General features: G+C 45.6%; 1 protein-coding gene across 6 annotated transcripts in view; it reads right to left on the bottom strand.

Moving 5' to 3' along the window:
* The window catches only part of SCN8A (sodium voltage-gated channel alpha subunit 8), a 411,930-nt gene that overhangs the window by 263,766 nt on the left and 125,248 nt on the right, over positions 1–22,916 (bottom strand). For 2 of the 6 annotated variants that reach the window (XM_033938385.1, XM_033938386.1), the window contains exons 3-4: positions 17,649–17,767; positions 12,178–12,267 (exon numbers count right to left, since the gene is read on the bottom strand). The exons of 3 other annotated variants lie outside the window; for them this stretch is intronic. In XM_033938385.1, the coding sequence (XP_033794276.1) occupies positions 12,178–12,267; positions 17,649–17,767 (209 nt within the window). Of the gene's footprint in view, positions 1–12,177; positions 12,268–17,648; positions 17,768–22,916 lie in introns of those variants that run through there. One more of the 6 variants, XM_033938390.1, reaches the window with a different exon arrangement.

The following is a 22,916-nucleotide window of genomic DNA, read 5'->3' as shown; positions in this document are numbered from 1 at the left end:
CTTGATGTCAGAGAAAGGGCGGGACCGCCGGAAGAAGCAGCGCAGGCGCAGGGCTCACAGAAGGGCCAGGACCGCCAAGAGGAAGCAGCAGGACACCGGTAGGAGCTTCTACATGATGGGGGGGGGTCCGGAGGCTGTGGGGGTGCGAGCGGTCCTTCAGGCTGGGGGTGCGGGTGGGAGTGCGTGCGAGCGGTCCTTCGGGGTGTGGGTGCATGCGAGCGGTCCTGCGGGGGGGTGAATCGGACGTCGGGGGGGAACTATGTAAAAAAAATTTTGTACAACGCACTCACACGTATAACACGCAAGGGTATGCGCGGTTTGTAAAAACCACGTATAACGCGCGCGTTATATGCGAGAAAATACGGTAATCCCCCTTTTACAAAACCGTATCATGGTTTTTAGTGCTGGCCATGGCAGTAACAGCTTCCATGCTCATAGGGATTCTATGAGCGTCGGAGCCGTTACTACCATGGCCAGCAATAAAACCAATGCTACAATTTTGTAAAAAGGGGGGTAATTAACTAAAAATATATATACACTCAAGTAGCCAACTAAAATACCTTGATGACAAAAACAAGAAACAAAGATACATCTGTCAATCAATTAAACAGGCTAAGTGAACTCACAGAGAGGTCCTTAAAGAACACTAAAAACCCAAATTTTTATTAAGAACTAAATATTAAGAACTAAATTAAAACAATCAAATTATAAATGCCCAATGTTGTGTTAGTATTACAAAAAACAAAAAAAAGCCAAACCACATTATAATGTTTGTAATGTGGAGAGCTGTCAAGATGATCAATTGATTACAATCCATTAAATTAAATGTGAACAGTCATCAAAAGAGTAATTAAGTTAAAGCTCATTACTTAAAAAAAAATGGCTGATGATCATTGTGGCTACAATGAAGCAACAAACAGACTGGTGTACATAAATGATATTCACCTTGACAGATAAGTGGCAACATGGAGAGAATGATCATGTGTCAGACTTTTTGGAGGTTTATGTCTAAGTAAAGCAGCACATATTGAAAAAATGCTAAATAATAGAGACAGAAAAAGCATAGCAAGCACTCTCTTATGAAAAGAATTGTAGACATGTGAACCAAATCAAATCGAAGCCATTCTTAAAATCAAATGGCTATAAAACAAACTATAAAAGCCAAACTTAAATCGCATGAACTTAAAAATCACTCAGATATGACTACATTCTTTAAAATTTTAACTAACCTAGGAGAAGTGCCAAAGCAGAGTGCCAAGTTTATAGGTGTGGAAAACCAATACTTATACAGAATAAGGTACTTTTGTGGGGAAATATGCCGGCAGTGAATATATAAACAGCAAAAAAACATTTGCACGCCTCTTCCGATGAATTTTAAAACAGGCTTATATCATGTGGATGAAATAACTCCTTCGTAAATAAGGTGATACCATCTCTACAGTCACCGCCATTGACCCCCAAACGTATAGGTAATGTCATGTAGTCGGAGCCAGCCTTGCCTGGAGGTGTTATTTACTTAAGGAACTTCTGTTTATGTGATTCTGGCAGAAAAACAAGGCCTACTGCTGTGTGAAACCATACTCCCAGCTACTCCAGTTGTTGAGTTGGAACCAAATGGCTCTTCTTGAAATTAAATAAATATAATTCAACAGGGAGAAATTATCTCACTGCATTAATTACCTTCATTCAGTTTTATATTCATTTATAATTCATGGTTCCTCAGCGGGCCACCACATACTCGATTACTCTCATAGTACGTGGCTTTATGCTCACCCTCCTCATTGGAGCCAATTTATTTTATAATTTTATACTTATTTGCAATATTATAAGTGTGTTATTCACTACTGCGGATACTTAGCTTTAAGCTGTTGGCTTGTTAGCAAGACGCTGTGCTTGGGAGTTTTACGAAAACACCAACATGTTTCGCCCGTGTATATTAGTGGGCTTTCTCAAGGTTCCAACTCCCGCTCATAGACATTCGGCCACCAAAGCGCTTTGGTGGCCGAATGTCTATGAGCGGGAGTTGGAACCTTGAGAAAGCCCACTAATATACACGGGCGAAACATGTTGGTGTTTTCGTAAAACTCCCAAGCACAGCGTCTTGCTAACAAGCCAACAGCTTAAAGCTAAGTATCCGCAGTAGTGAATAACACACTTATAATATTGCAAATAAGTATAAAATTATAAAATAAATTGGCTCCAATGAGGAGGGTGAGCATAAAGCCACGTACTATGAGAGTAATCGAGTATGTGGTGGCCCGCTGAGGAACCATGAATTATAAATGAATATAAAACTGAATGAAGGTAATTAATGCAGTGAGATAATTTCTCCCTGTTGAATTATATTTATATATCAGCCTTACTTTTCATTCAAATTGATTTGAATATAGTGCCGAAGATTACATCTTCTTGAAATTAGACATAACATAAACCCCAAAGCCACACATCCATTATAGAAAGTGCACAAGTGCAATCGTCAATAAAAAGTATAGCCGACAAGCTGGGAATTGGTTTTCTTCACCTGATGGCTGTCATCAATATGGATTTATAAGGTATGTTTATTATTAGGGTCATGTTTTGTATACTAGCTTTCTTAGTATATGTATTTATAACAGATTCATAATTATAGGATTATAACTCAGAAGTCTACTACCCATAAGTCTTGTCTCCTGAAGACGCTTTCCGCGAAACACCATTGGGGGTTTTTCTCTTATGAATCCTTGTTATCACTTGGGTTCCAAGTGATAACAAGGATTCATAAGAAAAAAAAAAATAGAAGAAATTAAAAGTTTTCACCGAAGGACTTTTGTTGGTAGTCAACATGGAATGAAGAACTTTTGTTTGAGGACTTTTATTGACGATTGCACTTATGCACTTTCTATAACGAGCAGGTGGCTTTGGGGTTTATGTTATATGTCTTATTTGGATTTTAGATTATCATTGTATGTGCATTGAGTCATATTTCATTATATTTATTAAGAATATGTGATCAAAGATTGCTTCATTTTTAATGTATCTAGCAGAGTATTTAAGCCACTGGTTCTCAACCCTGTCCTGGGGGATCCCCAGCCAGTTGGTTTTCAAGATGTCCCTAATGAATATGCATGAGAGAGATTTGCATATAATGGAAGTGACAGGTATGCAAATCTCTCTCATGCATATTCATTAGGGATATCTTGAAACCCAATTGGCTGGGGGTTCCCCAGGACAGGGTTGAGAACCACTGATTTAAGCAGATAGTGTTTGTTGGTTCCCACGTATATATCTTCTTGAAACTGACCATCCATTCCAGGTCTTCCAAAAGATGGACCACTCGCATCACTGCTTGTTCTCATTCCTCTTTGGATGGGGTTCAGATCAGCCAGTTGTCCATGAATGGGTGCACCTAAATCCCCACTTTGTGAAGACAAGTGGCCACCACTACCATCACCTTGGTAAAGGTGTGTGGTGCAAAGCCTAGTCCAAACGGCAGTGCGGAAAACTGGAAATGTTGTTCCAGGACATGAAATCTTAAGTACTTCCTGAGGACCGGAAAGATGGGAATATGAAGGTAGACCTCCGTCAAATCTAGAGAGGCTAAAAATTCCTCTGGAGCCATCACTGCAATGACCAAACAGTTTCCATGCAGAAATGAGGCACTTTCAGCACTGTATTGGTGGATCTGAAATCCAGGACCGGTCTCCAATCTTCCGAGCCTTTCTTGGGCACTATGAAGTATCTGCCCAAGCCTGATTCTGAGTCCAGTACGGGCCCTATGGCATGAATATCCAAGAACCTCTTTACTGTTGTTTGTACTCTGATCACCTTTTCTGGCCGGCTGACCAGTGAATCTACAAAAAGGTCCAAGAGTTGGTGACAGAACTCAATGTTGTAACCCTCTCAAATGATCTCCAGGACTCAGGATCTCCAGGATATTTGTGCCCAGACTTCCATGTACGCTGACAGCAATCCCCCTATCTGGGGAGGCGCAACTACTGACCTGGCCTCATTGTGTTTTCTTGGAGGCTGGGGACAGACAAGAGTCAGAGGCTTTCAGTCATCAGACCCCACTAATTAACTGTCTGGACCCCTGAAAGGTCTCTAAGGGGCATAGCTGCCTTAGTATAAGCAAAATTTTTGAAACCCTCGAAAATTTCCTCATCCGGAGCCTTGAGCAGTCCAAGGTCTACTATCCAGTAAGGTATTTGGGTGACAATCTTGCACACTAGCCATAAAATTGTCAAGGCCCTTACCAAAAAGCATCTGTCCTTTGAAAGGCAGCCTGCTAAGCATGGTCATCAAGGCTGAATCTCTGCAGGCAGAAATGGAAAAAGTGGAAACTTTACTTGTGACTTTAATAATGTCATAAAGAGCATCCGCCACAATTTACTTCCGATAGAACCATCTGGGAGGATTCCTCATCATCCAATGCTGGAAGCTGGCTGAGCCAAGTATGGCAAACATGAGCCACAAACGAAGCAGCAGCAACAGCTTTAAGCCCAAGGGCTAAGGCTTTAAATTGCCTCTTAAGGACCACATCCACCTTATGATCCTGTGCGTCCATTAACATCATACCCCCTTCACTGGGTAACAAGGTCTGCTTAGTAACTTGGGCTACCAGCGAATCCACCTTGGGTTGATCAAACATCTGCTGGAAATCAGGAGCCACCGGAAAGAATTTGGACATGGTTTTAACTACCCTCAGGGAGCCCTCTGGGTCCTCCCAGTAATCCATGATTAGCTTCGTGATGTTTGGATGGGAGAGAAAGTACATGGTCTGAGCTACTGAGCTGCTCATAACTGAGCACTGAAAATTGGAGGCTTGAGGGGATTCCAATTTCAATTCCCACAGAATATTCGCAATAAGGCCAGAAAGCACAGTTACCGTTAACAGGTGTTATCTAGGGACAGAAGGCAGATATTCTCTACATGTGAGTGACGTCACCGAAGGAGCCCCCTACGGGACGTTTTCTCAAGCAAACTTGCTTGAAGACCTTCAAGCTTGCGATTGGCCCACGCATGCGCGTGTGTCCCTCCCGCCCGACCTAGGGAATGCATCTCCTCAGCGTGGCCTCAGTTCAGATAGCTAGCAAAAAAGCCAACCACAGGGAGGTGGTTGGGTTGCGAGAATATCTGCCTGCTGTCCCTGGATAACACCTGTTACAGTAAGTAACTGTGCTTTATCCCAGGACGAGCAGGCAGCATATTCTCTACATGTGGGAGACCTCCAAGTTAACCAGAATGGGATGGAGGGAGAGTTGGCAATTTAGGAGAACAGATTTTGCAACACGGACTGGCCAAAATGGCCGTCACGCCTGGAGAAAGTATCCAGACAGTAGTGCGAGGTAAACGTATGAACCGAGGACCAAGTGACAGCTTTACAGATTTCCTCAAGTGGAGTACAGCAGAGGAAAGCAACAGATGCCGCCATCGCTCTGACCTTGTGGCCCAGGACTCGACCCGGCAGGGAGAGACCATCCTGAGCGAAACAGAAAGAGATAAAAGCGGCCAACCAGTTAGAAATGGTCCGCTTAGAAACAGAGCAACCCAAGAGAGAGGAACAGCTGGGGAGCAGAACGATGAGGAGCGGTGCGCTTCACGTAGAAGGCCAGTGCACGCTTACAATCAAGAGAATGCAGAGCCACTTCTCCAGGGTGAGAATGGGGCTTCGGAAAAAACACAGGAAGAACAATGGATTGGTTGATGTGAAACTCAGAAACAACCTTAGGCAAGAACTTAGGATGAGTACGGAGAACCACCTTATTATGATGGAAGACAGTGAAAGGTGGGTCCACAACCAAGGCTTGAAGCTCACTGACCCGACGGGCAGAAGTGAGAGCAATAAGAAACACAACCTTCCAAGTAAGAAACTTCAACTGAGCCCACGCTAGCAGCTCGAACGGGGATTTCATCAAGCGAGTAAGGACCACGTTAAGATCCCAAACCACAGGAGGAGGTTTAAGGGGCGGGTGAACGTGGAAAAGGCCTTTCATGAAGCGGGAAACCACAGGATGAACAGAGATAGGCTTCCTGTCAATAGGCTGATGAAAAGCAGCAATGGCACTAAGGTGGACTCGAACTGAAGAGGACTTGAGTCCAGTGCCAGAAAAGTACAACAGATAGTCCAGGACAGCAGATAAGGAGGCGGACAGCAGCTCCTGCTGCCGAGTAGCACACCAAGAAGAAAAGCGGGTCCATTTCTGATGGCAACATTGGTGAGTGGACTCTTTCTGAGACGCTTCCAGGACGTCCAGCACAGGCTGGGAGAACTGGAACGAGGGCATTAAGTCTCGAGGAATCAAACCGTCAAGTGCAGAGACTGAAGGTTGGGATGAAGTAGAGAACCTCGACTGTGTAAGCAAAGAAGGAAAAACAGGCAGAAGAGGCTCCTTGGAACTGAGTTGCAACAGAAGGGAGAACCACGGCTGTCGGGGCCACTGAGGAGCTATCAGAATTATAATAGCACTCGTGGACTTGAGCCTGAGGATGAGTCTTCAGAATCAGAGGGAATGGAGGGAACGCATTTAGAAACAGGTTCGTCCAGCTCAGCAGAAAAGCATCTGCCTCGAGCCTGAGAGGGGTGTAAGCCCTGGAGCAGAAGCGGGGAAACTTGTGATTGAGGGGGGAAGCGGAACAGATCAACGTCTGGAGTCCCCCAATGAGCAAACACTTGACGCAGGGTCAAGGAATGGATGGACCACTCGTGAGGCTGCAGAAGACGACTCAGCCTGTCTGCCAGACAATTGTGCTGGCCTTGAATGTAGACCGTTCGAAGGAATATGTTGCGGTGAATGGCCCAATCCCAGAGCCGCATCGCCTCTTGAGACAGGGACAGGGACCCTGTGCCCCCTTGTTTGTTGATATAATACATGGCGACCTGGTTGTCTGTGCGGATCAGCACCACTCGGTCGCGAAGCAGGTGACAAAAAGCCTTCAGGGTGAGGAAAACCGCTCGAAGCTCCAGCAGATTGATGTGACTAAGGCGGTCGGCACTGGACCAAAGACCATGAGTGCGAAGACCGTCCAAATGAACCCCCCAAGCATAGGCCGGCAAGTCCATCTGCGGAAGGGGGGCATGAAACAGAAATCTCTGGAAAGATTGGAAGAGAGCATCCACCAACGGAGAGACTTCTTCAACAAAGGAGTCACGACAATGAGTCGAGAGACAGGGTCTCAATCCTGGGTCCATTGGGACGCAAGAGTCCACTGCGGAATACATAGGTGAAGTCTGGCAAAAGGAGTCACGTGAACCCTAGAGGCCATGTGATCAAGGAGGACCATCATGAGCCACCCTCTGACACAAGCGAATAAGGGCCTCTAGATGAGGCTGAGGCAGGGAGCGGAGACAGACCGTGGCCAGGACCACTCCAATGAATTCCAGAGACTGGGATGGACAGAGGTGGGACTTGGGGAAGTTCACCTCGAAGCAGAGACTCTGCAGGAGCAAGATGGTCTGATTCGTCGCTCGCAGAACTTCGTGGCTCGAGGACACTTTGATCAACCAGTCATCGAGGTAGGGAAACACCTTCAGGCTGTGGAGACGGAGGGCCGCAGTTACTATGACTAGACACTTCGTGAACACCCTCGGGAAGGCCGCCAGGCCGAAGGGAAGGACACGATATTGGAGATGGAGATCCCCCACCCAGAATCTCAGATACCAGCGAGAGGCCAGGTGTATTGGAATGTGCGTGTATGCCTCCTTGAGGTCCAGTGAGCACAACCAGTCTCCCTTGTCCAAGAGGGGATACAAGGTAGGAAGGGTGAGCATCCTGAACCGTTCCTTGACTAGAAATTTGTTCAGAGCATGGAGGTCCAGGATCGGGCGCAGATCCCTTGTCTTCTTGGGTACCAGAAAGTACTGGGAACAAAATACGGTATTCCTCGACCGCCCAAAGGCGAAAAAGGGCCTGAGCTTCCTGTAGAAGGAGAGGCAGCTGAGACCGGGCAGAAGGAAACTCTCTTGGAGTGCAGGGAGTACCCTTCCCGGATGATAGAAAGCACCCAGCTGTCGGTGGTAAGACTTTCCCACTGGGTATAGAAATGATGGAGACGACCCCCAATGGGGAGGGGGGAAGGCTCCAGGAGGAAGGGAGCCCGAAGGCTCACACTGGAATTGTCAAAAAGACGGCACAGGCTTCGTCGGAGCCGGCATCAGGGCCTTAGCCAAGCGCTGCTGCTGCTATTGCGACCGCTTTGAAGGAGGCCGAGAGAATGCAAAAGTAGATTTCTGTGTATACCTCCGGAGAGGAATTTTATAGTACCGAGCTGGAGAGGTCTTCGGCTAAGTCTCACCAGAGACGCGAAGGACCGTTCGTGTTCCGAGAGGCGCTTAGTGGCTGCCTCAATGGAATCATCAAACAGCTCGTTTCCTACGCAAGGGAGATTGGCTAGACGATCCTGGAGGTTCGGATCCATGTCCATACTCCGGAGCCAAGAGAGGCGACGCATAGTGATTGCAAATGCCGTGACCCTCGAGGACAACTTGAAGGCATCATAGGCCACCTGAAACATATAGAGGTGGAGCTGGGAGAGGGTCTCCTCGAGGAGACAAAATTCCTGATGCCGAAAATCCGGGACATCCTCCCGGAACAAGCGAAGGGCATCCACACAGAACCGAAGGTAGGACGTAAAGATAAAGCTATAGTTGAAGACACGGTTCGCCATCATCGAATTTTGATAAAGACAGCGAACAAATTTGTCCATCGTACAGCCCTCCTTGCCCGGAGGGACGGCAGCGTAAACCTTCGAGGGGTTGGACTTCAAGAAAGACTCAACCACCATGGACTAGTGAGAAAGCTGAAAACTCTCAAACCCCTTAACTGGGATCGTCCGGTATCGGGACTCCAACTTGGAGGGAATGGACCGCATAGGGGGTCTCCAGGTTCCGAAGAAATGTTTGCTGGAGAACCTGGTGATCAACACCCATTTCCGCCAGGAATTCTTGGGTATAACGGGACTCAGACTAGAGGTCCAGGTTCAAGGCCCTACCCATGTCAGAGATGAAACAAGTAAAGGAGGAGTTTCGAGAAGAAGACTCACCCTCCTGAGGAGACCCCGAGCGAGATCTGGGGGCAGCTGAGAAAGAGGGAGAAATTTCCCTCGAATAGTAAGCCAGAGCCTCGGAGTCCCACGAATGGGAGACCGATGAGGCTCGACTAAAGTGTCTAGGGGGCGTCGAGGAACGACCCCGAGCAAGATGGACTGGGGAAGACCCCGGGGACCGAGGAAGCCGCTGGTGAAGCCTCGGAGAAGACAGGGCAAAGGAAAATTCCTCCACCGGTTTCGAAGAAGACCCCTTAGAGGCTGGCAGCCGCCTCGATGAGGAACATACACTAGAGTCCAACTCGAGGACAAGCGTGTGCCTGGAAGGTTTCGCGGTTGGAGACCTGCCCCGAAGGGGCGGAGAAGACCGTGGCTTTTTAGGAGGGACAAGCCGCGACATAGCAGCAGGAGAAAAACGGCCCCCAGGCCTGGACCCCCGAAAAGTCACAGGTGACTCGGGAGAGGAAGAGTCATTTGAGGTAACCCGGCGAGTCTTGCGGGTATGGCCTCGAGATACGAGGGGATGCTCAGGATGGTCAGACCAAGACAGGGTCAAGACCGCGGACAGAGGTGTCGAAGCCGGGACCAGTTGGCTCACCACCGAGGAAAGATATGTGGTAAGTAGCCTTAAGCATGTCCTCGAACATAGGCACCGAAACCAAAGGAAGTTGGGTCTTAGGTGCAGCAGTGCGCTCCTTCGGGGGCGACCTCGAGGAAGAGTATTCCCTACTTGAGAAGGCACGCTTAAAGTGATGTCTCGAAGACGCCAACGAGGCGACACTGAGATGAGACTCCGAGGCAGGCTTCTTTGCCGGCACACCTGAGGAGGAAAGAGGAGACTTACCGGAGGCCAGAGTAGCAGGACGAGCTGAGGCCGGAGCCTTCGAGGCCAACGGGGACTTCAAGGCCGAGGACTTCGAGGCCAAGCTTGAGGCCTGTCCCGCAGGATCCATGGGGCCAAAGAGTTAGAGAATCTTGGCCACCTTTCTACGAAGAGCCCGCAGTTGCAAAGTCGCACAACGGGGACATGACTCAGTGCAGTGCTCCGCACCCAGGCATTCTACACACCAACGATGAGGGTCGGTGATGGAGATAACCCGGTTGCACTTAGTACAGTTTTTAAACCCGGAATGAGGCTGGGACATAAGAAGAAAATATGGTCGCGGCCCCACGAGGCCAGGCGGCCAGAGTAAGACCGGGAACCCGGTCAAAAATATACAAACTGAAAAAAACGAAAAAGAAAGGAAAACAAAGACGCTGGCACAGCGACTTGACTGAAACTAACCAAACAAGCCATGGTGCAAGAGGGACAACAATATCACGCGAAGCAAGGGAGCAGTGCTTCTGGCTCCGCGGAAAACAGAGAACTGAGACCACGGTGAGGAGACCCATGCCCTAGGTCGGGAGGGAGGGGCACGTGCACGGGCCAATCGCAAGCTTGAAGGTCTTCCAGCAAGTTTGCTTGCGAAAACGTCCGCTAGAGGGCTCCGTCGGTGACGTCACCCAAATGTACAGAATATCTGCCTTCTTGTCCTAGGATAAAGCACTGTTTGCCTTAAACAGATGACATACCGTCAAGATCCTCTTCTTGGCCCAGGATGACCACCACCTCCTGCCCACTGGCCTCATTCCAATCGGGGAGCCACCTGAGGAAAGTCCATCTGCTCAGTCTCGGACGTGCCTGAAAAAGACATGGGCTGATCCCGACAATTTAAACAGGCACTCCACATCAGAATCATGAAATCAGGAGTGAACTCCTAACATGATGGGCGAAATGACCCTTGGAAAGACTCATTCTTCCTTCTCTTGGGTTCCACAGTGAATACGTGACTGTGTTTCACCAATTCACTGTTAGACAGATCTAGAAGGGGGTCTTTTCCCTGGAAAATGAGCCTCCTTTGGATCCCTAGCCCTAGAGAACAAAGAGGTAACTGAAACCATTGCTCTTGCCCCCCTCCCCCGAGGCAAATGGTATACAGACGCTCCTCGGCCAGCCATCTAACACAAACCTGGCATGATATAGGGGTAGAAACGCCTGAGGAGTCCATCCCTATCAATTTTAAGCAAAATTTAGGGTTTTGAGGCAAATAGAGACTTTTAAAAAGAAATTGGGAAATCAAAGATGGCCACCACAGCAACGATCTTGGCACCAAAAAAGGCTGGGGGAGAAAAATGAAAGTAAAAAAAATTGCAGCCAAAAAAAAGGGTTTCTTCAGGTGAGGGACCCTATTGCTGATGCCAAAAATCAAAATATTCAGACCCCACCCAATTTTCCACACAGGCTACAATAGTCTTACTTACTGTGCCATGTGGACCCTATCTGTGTCAGCTCAGAGCCTGCAGCTGGGATAAAGTGTGGTCTTCTGGCTGGTGGCTTCTGGCTGATGTCAGACTGAGCCTCAACCCCCTGAACTCCTCGTATCACTAGGGGAGGAGGAAAACGCAGCCAGCTCCAATAAAGCCCAAATGGCTGGACACGGTGTCAAACAGCCTGCGCTCAAGCTCCTGATAAATCAGGGATGTGAGCAAGCTACTAGGGAACGGACCTTGAGCTCCAAAAATATTAAAGCAGGTTGGCTAGACAGATATCCTCGAAGTTTGATCTCACTAGCAGAATACTTCTGCCGCAGTGGGAACCTCTGGGCACTAAAGCCTCAAATTTTGGATGCAAAAAACCCAAAAATAACAAAGAACTGCAGAGAAGATCAGAAAGACACCTTCTCTACTTGCTTGCAAAAGGGAAAACTGGGAGAGCACAGCACAACCCTCTGGGAAGGAGGCGGAGTCCAAAGATATGGGTTCAGGGATATAACCCTACTGTTCAAGTCTACTAGACACATTGCACTAGAAATCCATTTCAGTTGATAGCATACAATGAAATTCTGGTCTCAATTACTTAGGAAAAAATATTTTACAGCATTTGTTGATAGGGTATTTCAGATACATATCTCAATATGAAATGAACACAGATTTCATATAAATGCCAATATAATGCCAATATAAGAACTAAAAGTGTTAAAAACAGTGGTTCATTAAAAGTAAACTGCACAAGCTGAGATAACGAAAACAATTACAGGGGATTGTACAAGGTTCTGAGATGAAACAAGAAGAGCCTACACAAATATAAGAGAATAAAGTAAGAAAAATGATACTTACTCCACCTGCTTCGACCAGTCTGGAGGATTACTAAAAGTCATGAATACACAATTGGTCAAAATAGTACACATAATGATCATGCTGAATACTGTGCAGGACAGTCAAGGAAAACCAAAGCAACTTGTACATCTTCATTAGGCAAGAGTTTGAAATGAAGTTTAAGTGATTAAACTGATTAAACTAATTACAGCAGAATGCAAGAAATTCAGGACCAGATATTCAAAAGGATTTAACAGGGCAGAAGCTCTCGCCTAGTTAAATCATGCTGATTGCCTGAGGAGGGAATACACTATTCAGAAGCACTTAGCTCAGACAATGACCCTGATTGTCTCATCTGACCTGGACAGTCTGGGGCAGGCTCAAAAAATCCAGGAAGTTATGCAGGCACTAGCCATATTCACTGCTGGTCCGACATAACTAACCAAGAAAAAAAGGTCAGTTTAAATAGTGATCCTAACATTATCTGGGTAGCTATGTCAGAACAGCAGTGAATATCAGCCTTGGGGGAGCATTTTCAATAGGACGTCTAAGTCTGAGTTTGGAAGTTATGGGAAAGACATCCAGAAATCCAATACAGTAAATGTTCATTTTCGAAACTACAAGACATCTATCTGTTTTGTTTGAAAATAAATTATCTAGACGTTCGAGCCCTTAATACATCTATATTCTTTAGCTATTCTTGAATATAAAGACGTCCACATAAAAAAACGCACAAAAGCAAGTTTTTCTGACGTCCAAACTCTCACAGAAAGCTAAGCAATCCTGAGAACAGCAGAGGGGCAATCTAAGGATTACTGCAGTAAATGTCATAGTAAAAGTATCAGGTACAGATGTCACAATAACTTGTTTATATTGTACAATCAGCCCTCCAAAACCCACCCAAAACTTACTGTGTGGCGCAGTGGTTAAAGCTACAGCCTCAGCACCCTGAGGTTGTGGGTTCAAACCTACGCTGCTCCTTGTGACCCTGGGCAAGTCACTTAATCCCCCCATTGCCCCAGGTACATTAGATAGATTGTGAGCCCACCGGGACAGACAGGGAAACATGCTTGAGTACCTGAATAAATTCATGTAAACCATTCTGAGCTCCCTTGTGAGAACGGTATAGAAAATTGAATAAATAAATCTATACACCACAATAGCCCTTATGCCTGCAGGTGACATCTTTATGTAGGTACAATAGGTTTTGGAGGGCTCACTATACAATATAAACAAGTTATAGTAACATCTGTACCTGGGACTTTTAATATGACATTTACTGCAGTAATCCGTAGTGTGCCCCTCTGCTCTGCCGATGTATATGAGCCATGTGAATCTGTCATACAGGCTGGACAGTACTGGGTGGGTTTTTAAAAAATATCTTTGGGTGGTAGGAAGGGATCAGTGACCACTAGGGGAGTAAGGAGGGGTCAATTGGTCAGTTTGGGCACCTTTTTAGCATTTAAACACTTTTAAAACAGGTCTAGCTCCAAACGTCTAAAAAAAAAAAAAAGCACGGGACTTATTTTTTTAAAGGTTTGATTATCCCTGCAAAGCGTCCAAGTCCTAAACCCACCAAAGCATGCCTCTAACACACACCCTTAAGATTTAGCTGCACTGGAGACAAAACATCTAGAAAGTCTGTTTTGAGAACACCCACTTGGACGTTTTGACTAGTAAGACGTTCAAGTGCTGGTTTATGCTGTCTTTTGGACGTCTATCTATTTTGAAAATGAGCACATAACTTCCGGGCACTACCATTATTTTAACAAACGTTCACGGCCGCCACCTGAATAGTGCCCCTGACAGGATTTTGTAAAATTCCTCTTTTTATTTTTAACTTTTCTCTTCAGTGCTCTATCAGGGAGATTTCTCTGTAAGGTTATCATCGCTAACCAATCATTATCATATGGTGAAACGACAATGCGGCACTCCCTGGCGTCAAACATCACTATTCGTTGCATGGGTGTCTGCATCAACAGTGACAGCATGAATGGAATGAGTGGATTCTCACAGTCATCAGGACCTGCCTGGTGAGTTGGATTTTCAGGATGGCCACAAAGAATAAGCTTAATTTCCATACACTGGCATCGATATGTGTGTAGATATATTTCATGCATATTCAGTGTGGATATTCAGAATGGCTGGATTGTCCTTGAAAATTGAGAGCTTGCTGTCCAGCTGCACCATTCCAGCTCTTGCTGTTTATTTTCTCCAACATTTTAAGGCTTGTTCTTAAAATCAATTCATAAGTGGCATAAGAAATCTGTAAGGGTCAGGGAAGAACATATTCAGAGACATGTGCCAGGGATACAGATAAAGCCCTTTAATAAAAATTAGGACCCCTTTTATTAGGGACTGCCAAAGATCATTTTTAGTGCGGTCTCCTGGGTAACATTATGATACCGCCTTGGGTGAATCTCTTCATAAAAAGGCTGTTAATAAAGCCCAATAAATAAATCAAGGTTTTACTGAATACTCGTACACCATTATATTTTTTTATTCCTTTTTTTAAGAAAGGAAAGGGGATGGAATTTGATATGCCACCTTTTTATGGTTAAAATCAAAGCACTTACATATTATATCCAGGGATTTATTTTGTAGCTGAGCAATGGAAGGTTAAGTGACTTGCCCAGAGTCACAAAGAGCTACAATGAGAATTGAACACAGCTACCCTAGTTCTCGGGTTGCTGCACTAACCATTAGGTTACTTCATCACTCTTTCAAACAGCTGCATCACAATAATTTAGGGGACAACTGTGTCTGTAAGAGAATCATGGTACTCATGGATCATGACAGACATCTTGCATAAAGTCAATCAGAGCCCAGGCCTTGTCTATCATTTCTGTTTCCTTCTTACCTAGCTGATCCCAGGTTGGGGGACTATGTGGAAATGCTCCTTCTCTCTCACAATGAGTTGATTTACTTTACAAAGGAAAGAAAAATGGTGGTAGGGGAGATGGGGGGGGACATGTGTTTCAATTTCTGAAGTTCCCTCCCACTGGTAGACCAGTTTACAGCTTACCAGTGAAAGCGATATCTGAGATAAAAATTTTTCTGTAAGAATCGAGAGAAAAAGAATTCCCAGAATAAACCATGCCTTCTTATAGCCTCCTGCATCGTGCCAACAGTGGCAGAAGGCAACCAAATTGATTAGCGTAGGTGGGGAAAAGCTATGCAGACTAGTGCTGCCCGATTCACGATTCAAATCAATTCACCAATTCATTTCGGGTGAATCGATTCGAATCGATTCAAACACACAAAAAAAATTGGCCTTCCGATTCATTGTCTGACCCTCCCCCCTCGCCCCCTAAAGCAGGATCGGTAGCGCTGCCGCTCCTCATTTAGAGAGCAAGGGGGGAGAGTCAGTCGTGAAGTGCTGCAGTGTCCGACTTCCCTCCTGTCCTCCCATGCCTCCTTTACCTGATTCCAGCAGGGAGCAGCCTGCAGAGATGATCACCGGTACTTTAGCAATCATTGCAGGTTGCCATAGGCCTCAGGAGCTGTCTTCCCCCTGCCGCAATCCTGCCTCTGATGTCAGAGGAGGGACATGACCGCGGCAGAGGGAAGACAACTCCTGAGGCCTATGGCAACCTGCAATGATGGCTAAAGTACCGGTGATCATTTCTGCAGGCTGTACCTGCACCGGAGCTACTCGGACCTGGGCCGGCTCTTCAAGCGCCTGCTGGACTCCTTCCCCGAGGACCACGTCAAGCTGTCGCAGTCATCCCTGCTCAAAGGTTTGTGCAGCCGCTACTTCTGCTGCAGGCTTGCCAAATTCAAGAAGTATTGGGGAGGGGGATAGGAATATTTGCAACCTTATGTGTTTGTTTGTTTTTGTGCTTTGATTTCATTCCTACTTAAAATAAATGCTGCAAAATACCCTTGCTCTATATAATGCACCTAGTTATTCTAATGCAGCAGCTATTAGGGAGAGATGTTGATTAATGGAAAGAAGTAAAATGGTAATACCTTGAACTTTATTCTTTTTTTTTCAACTATATACTTTTATTCAATTTTTCAAATAAAATGTCAGTTTAAAGGGGTTTGTTATTGATTCGCTTTTTGGATAGCTGTCATTAGCAATGCTCTATATTGTGCAATGCTATGCTGTGCATTGTGAGCCAGCAGAAACACTCCCCCCACCCTATGGTGGCAGTGGGAGCTTGATAAAAGAGGGAGGGGCGCGGGGAAATGCCACCCCATGGTAGGCTGCTCCCTGCTGGAATCGGGTAAATGGAGGCATGGGAGGTCAGGGAGGAGCACATAGGGGGGAGGTGCAGTCCTTCAGAGGGGGGGACAGGCCTTCAGGGGAGGGGGCCCTGGTGTAGAAGTAGACAGAGGGATGGAGGGAAGGGGAGGGTTCACAGAGATGTGCATATGCCGGACTTTGGGGGGGAAGAAATAATGGGTCTAAAAACAGAGGAGAGGGAGAGAGATGGTGGACAATGGGATTTAGGGATGAAAGGAACAGAAAGGGAAAGATGGTGGACCCTGGGGTGGTGGGGAAGGAGGGAGAGATGCTGGATGAAAGTTCAGAAAAGGTGGATCTGTGGATGGAGATGAAAAAAAGGAAAGATGCCAGACCTCCAGGGGAGGGAAAGGAAACAGAAGGGGAGAACAGAGATAGAAGATTGATGGTTAGCACAGGGAAAGAAGAAAGAAGGAGACCCTGGCAAGTAAGTTATCAGAAGACAACCACAGCCTGGGACCAACAAGATTTGAATAATGACCAGACAACAAAAGGTAGAAAAAATAATTTTATTTTCCGTTTTGTGATTACAATATGTCAGATTTGAAAAGTGTATCTTGCCAGAGCTGGTATTAGACCGTGAACATGAGCTAGGATTTAATAGAAAGAGGAAAAGTCTTTTTTGTTTGTTTATTTTGTTTACACCACAGTGGTTAGGAGAAGGCAAAGGGGGTGAAAAGGCTATAAAATAAACCCACCAGGATGTTTTAAAAAAACACCCAATTGGACAGGAAAATCGAATCGAAAAATCAATTCAACAGGCTGAATCGAATCGAATCAAAATTTTTTTTCCTGAATCGGGCAGCACTAATGCAGACTCATTGAAAACATAAACCCCTTTCCCAAAGTTGATACAAATCACTATACAAACATTAGGCCTTGTGTCCATGACTTCCCAGATCAGAACCAATCACTTTACAGGTCAAAATTATCTCTTTTCCATACTCCATTCTCTCAGGGAATGTATCCCTTACGCAGGTGACACCAGACCATCAGAGAGCAGGTAGCTAATGTCAAATTGTCCAATCGCATCAGCTGCAGGACAGATCTATGTCAGTCTTTGGTATGCATATACAAGAAGTAGAAAAATAGGAACTGACAGTCACACAAGAAGATATTCCCAGGGGTCTCATTCTGCTACAGTGTACACACAGGCTCTCAGTTTTTACTGTATTATAAACCAGTGACTACACCAGAACTGGCATTAGAAACACAGATCAGGTACTTTTGAAAAGGATATGAATGTATCAAAATCTTAATAGCTATTCTTCTAAGGAGATTAAAGGGACTTATAATATACAAGGCGGGCGTGGCACTAAACCGGAAGATTGCTTTCCCTTTGTTTACTACTATAAAAGTCTGCATAGAAAAAGAGAGAAAAGAAGAAAAAAGTTATAAGCATGACATATTAAAATACAGAAACCAAAGTAGACAGTTTCAGACAACAGTTAATAACAGACAAAGAAAAATATTACATCTTTCTCATAAAAACCAATTGTGAAAATAAAATACAGTTTGCACATTGATTAGCCTTTGCCATCTCCTCCATCCTTGATGAGCCTTGTAAAATATTCAGCAATTGCTGAGGTTTTGAAAGGTTATACAGAGTGAAACTTACAGGAGTGAATACAGCTTTCCGGAGGATGTAACCGAGACCTACCTCTGTAGGTACCTTCCAGGATTTCCTCCTCCCTTCTCCCTCCAAAAAAGCTTCCTAAAATTTCCGAAGTGGTAATGGAGGCTCTTTTGGCCAGTTCTGGCGTTTGAAATTACATCCTAATACGTTGTGATATTTCTTGTCTCTTTATCTTCCGTGCAAAATGAGCACTTTAGGCACCAGAATGTTTCAGGATTGGCCTAAAGAGTTATATCGCATCTTTGTGAAAAAGGTACAAGTTCAGGTTAATCATGCGAATATCTCAAATGCAGATGGCAAGGCTTGCAAGTCTGGCCAAAGGCTGCACCACTTGACTTATTTTAGAACCCAGCTTTGAAGAGAAATGAGACGAGGCCAGGAAAAAGAGAACTAAGGTAAGAGTTGCCACCTCAGCCAGGGCAGGCTGATTTAGTCCTGGTTTTAGCCCATTGCAAGCGCTGAGATGAAATCCTAACTTGCTTAAGGATATAAGAATCACAACTTTGTGCATAAAAAGGGACAAATCTACAATGGAATCCGGTAATTCAGACTGAGCTAGGATGAGGTAGCCACCATAGCTGGATTTATACCTGGAGATTTGATTGCTTACCACAAATGGTTAAACAAAACAGTACTGAAAAAAAACCACATTAAAACTGTGTAAGTTGTATTTTCTAAAGGGTAAAAGGTTTACTTGACTTTATAATGCATGCAGATTTGGAAGCATGTTTACCAAGCTGCATGGGCACTGGTATATGGTATCCACTAGTACAGACCCACTCTATTGGGTACCACATGCTAAAAGCAGTAAAAAGGGGAAAAAAATCCCATGCAAGCTGCTTAATGAAAATGGAGCAGGGATCTGGGCAGTGCTTGGGGGTGGCCGGCACAGAAAGTTAGCATGTGGGACAATACAGTGGGCTGTCATGACTGTCAATAATGTGGCTACACTTAATGCGGTAGCCCCCACACACAACAAACCGCTACTATGCCCCCAAAAGGTGTCTTTCCCCCTGATCAAATCCCCTAACAAAAGCCCCAACACTATACCTTGATCCCCTCCCCAATCCTGTGGGACTCACCTGGAGGCTTTCCTGGTAGTCTAGTGCAGTGTTTCTCAATTTCTTCAAGCCAGGTACCCCCTAAGTCTAATCAATGTCAACCGAGTACCCCTGCCCAGTGTCTGCCCTAGACCTGCCAAGCTCCACCCCGACACCGCCCCCATAGCAATAGTACTAAATGTAATGCAATTTCTTCCATTTTTCATATACACACAATATACTAATACATAATGGTAATCACAAAATTTTAAAAAAAACCACAAAGCACACTGTACGCAGATTAAATGTTAATTATTTATATTCGATTTTTTTTTTCAAAGAAGTCAAGGCAGATGACTTTAAAATATGCAAAGTCACCTCAGTAACAATTATAGAAAACTAGACAAATATAGAGCAAAATATAGACAGCAGATATAAATTCTCAAAACTGACATATTTCGATCACTAAATTGAAAATAAAATCATTTTTTCTATCTTTGCTGTCTGGTGATTTCATGAGTCTCTGGTTGCACTTCCTTCTGACAGTACATCCAATATTTCTTTCTTTCTGCCTCCTGCACTCTTCCTCTTCTCTGGACCTCATTCCCTTCCCCAACCAACTTTTTTTCCTCTCTCCTCCACTCCCAATGGCAACATGAATCCCTCTCTCTCTCACTGTCCTTCTATTATTCTCTCCCTTAGTGCAAAGGGAGTGGGAAAAGAGAGAGAGAGAGAGATCCAGGGTGCATCTCTCCCACTTCCTCTACTGCAGTGGTCTCAAACTCAAACTCTCTGCAGGGCCACATTTTGGATTTGTAGGTACTTAGAGGGCCTCAGAAAAAAATAGTTCATGTCTTATTAAAGAAATGACAATTTTGTATGAAGTAAAACTCTTTATACTTTATAAATCTTTCCTTTTAGCTAAGTCTTAATAATAATATTGTAATTTATAGCTAAAGAGACATATGATCAAGAAAGTGTTTTATTTTACTTTTGCGATTATGATAAACATACCGAGGGCCACAAAATAGTACCTGGCGGACCGCATGTGGTCCCCAAGCCACGCGTTTGAGACCACTGCTCTAGTGCCAAATCCAACATTTATCCCTCCTTTCCACCAGTCCAACATCTATTTCTCTCTGCCTCCTGCATGCTTCCTCTCCTCCAGTCCTCATTCTCTCCCCCAAACATCTCTCTCTCCCCCTCCATGAGTTCAACTTTTTACTCTCTGCCCTCTCTCCCTTCCTCTGTAACATTTCTCCTTCCCTCCTTTCTGCCCTCCCCATCCATCGCTCACTCTCTCTCTCTCTCTCTCTCTCTCTCTCCCTCTCCATGAGCCCAACACTTTCTGACTCCTGCAAGCTTCCTTTCCTCTGGACCTCATTCCCTTCCTCAACCAACATCTCTCTGTCACTCCATGAGTCCAACTTTTCTTCCTCTCTCCTTCACCCCTATTGGCAACAAGTCTCCCTCTCTCTCTCTGTCCATCTGTCTTGAGAGATCCAGAAATCTCTCCCACCCCCTCTACTGTCACATCCAAATTTCTCCCTTTCTCATCCTCCGAATCATGTGCAGCATTTTTCACCACTGCCCACCAGCCCCATGCCCATTTCTCCTTCTATCAAAACCTCTCCAGCACCATGCCAATTTCTCCCTCCATCACTATGTCCAACATTCCTCCCCCTTGCAATCCCCTTCAATCTGTCCTTGTGTTCCCTCTCCATCACCATATCCAACATTTCTCCTGCTCATCCTTCTCTCCTCCATGCATCTCTACCTCAATCCTCTCTCTCTATGCCCAATATTCCTCTTTCTTCCTTTCTCCATGTGCACCATCTTTTTCCCTCTCACTCACATACTCATGTCCAACAATACTCCCTTTCTATTTCCTCCCTCCTATGTCCCAATTTAGTGCCCCTTCCTCTCTCTCTTCATGTTTATATCCCCTCCCTTCCATCTGTGTTGAGTTCATGCCCCCTCCCCCTCACTGCATGTAAGTAGCCGCCCATCCGTAAAAGCCACCGCTGCCTTCGGGGATTCTGCCTTCCTGCCCGCCCTCTGCCAGGTATCCCTCCCTCCCTGCCTAACGCTCTTCCCCTGCCCCCGAAGCTGATCCAGTTCTTGTTCAAGTCACACTCGCTCCTTCAGTCTTCAGCAGCTCTCGTTGCAGGGACGGTACAGGCAGCAATTTGCACACTGCATGTGGCTGACCCACAAGCCTTACCTCTGACGTCAACTCTGACATCGGAGAAAAGGTTTCCGAGTCAGCTACTTATGTGTAGGGTGGAAATCACTGCCTGTGCCATCCCTGCAAGCAGTGCCGCTGCAAACTGAAGGAGCGAGTGTGGCTAGAACAAGAACTGGGTCAGCTTCGGGAGGGGGATGGGCAGGCAGGCAGGCAGGGAGGGAGGGATCCTTGGCTGCGGCAGGGAGCAGGCAGGAAGGCGAGATCCCCAGCAGCAACAGGGGGCGGGCGGGAAAGTGAGATCCCTGGCTGCGATAGGAGATGGGAAGGAAGGTGAGATCCCTGGTGCGGCGGCTTCTACAGATGGGCAGGAATATCCTCTTGGCGGCCAGGCTGTGAACCCCCAACAAGTGGCTCGCGTACCACGTGTTGAGAAACACTGGTCTAATGGGCCAGGGCAGGTTTACAAAGCCATAAAAACAATAAAAGAGAAATAAAAAGCGAAAAAGTAGAGTATTAAAACTAAATTTTTTGCAGGATGACCCCAATGTAATACAGCGACACTACTGCTAGGAATCATAGGCACCATTTTTAGTTCAAATCATTTTTATTGATGACATAAAAACCATCAAAACCAGAATACAGTGCATACACTAGAGGTAAAGAACCAAGTACATCGAGTTACAACAACTAGAACGTCATCAAAAGTTTTTCCAGACAGTAAGTACATCTCCCATGCCCCCCAACCCGTCCCTCCTGAAATTAGCTATAGAATTCTGCAAGACAAAGATCATAAATCTCTAATCCCTCCCCCCAGTATACAACCCCAAATAGTAAAGAAGCAAAGCAGTTACTGACGCTAGAGAGCTGTATTCTTATACTCTCCAACATCCAGAGAACAAATAGCAACCTCCCCCCCAACAGCAGTGAAGAACCACCTCCCCCCACCCAAATTTGAAATCTCTCCAACCCCCACACATCCATACACCCCAATAACCACACCTCACCACCCAAACCATACCCACACACAACCAAACAGACACCCCAATGTGGGCACCCAAAAGCCCCACAGAACTGAGCCAAATTAAAATGAATTAGGAACTAAACTCCTAGGAGAGTCACTCTTGCCCTGGCTCACTAGACTATCAGGATAGACCTCAAGTGACTAAAAGTAGGGGTTGGAGGTCAGGTCATGCCTGGATCAGGAGAGGATTGGTTTCTGCCACTGCAGGTGCTATAGTTTTGGTCTGCTTGCACTTGGCCCACGTTACTTGCCTTAACAGATAGATGAGGCATGTAATGTAGGGCCCATGTGGTAAGGGTCTGCCTTGTGTGATAAAGGCAAGCCAGATGCTTTGCTTTCCTCCTGCATTTACTGAATTTTAAGCTTTGCACTGAGTGCAAAACCTTAACAAAGTGGCCTGTTTATAAAAGTGCACCACCACAAAACACAGCCAAAATCACTGCATTATTCTAAAATTTTAAATGTTATCATATGTGGCTCACAAAAATCAGATCACATGTAACTGAATGCCTTTGAGTACAAACACTGATAATCCAGGAATACGATATGAAACTAGTGAGAAAGTGAAAGAGGAATCCGATTCACCTTGCTGTTCCCTTTTTAGCACTATTCCCTAAAGGTTT

This window comes from Geotrypetes seraphini, chromosome 3, assembly GCF_902459505.1.
Source record: "Geotrypetes seraphini chromosome 3, aGeoSer1.1, whole genome shotgun sequence".
Classification (NCBI taxonomy): domain Eukaryota; kingdom Metazoa; phylum Chordata; class Amphibia; order Gymnophiona; family Dermophiidae; genus Geotrypetes; species Geotrypetes seraphini.
The sequence above is the reverse complement of the archived record's forward strand: the minus strand, read 5'-3'. Positions and strand labels throughout refer to the sequence as shown.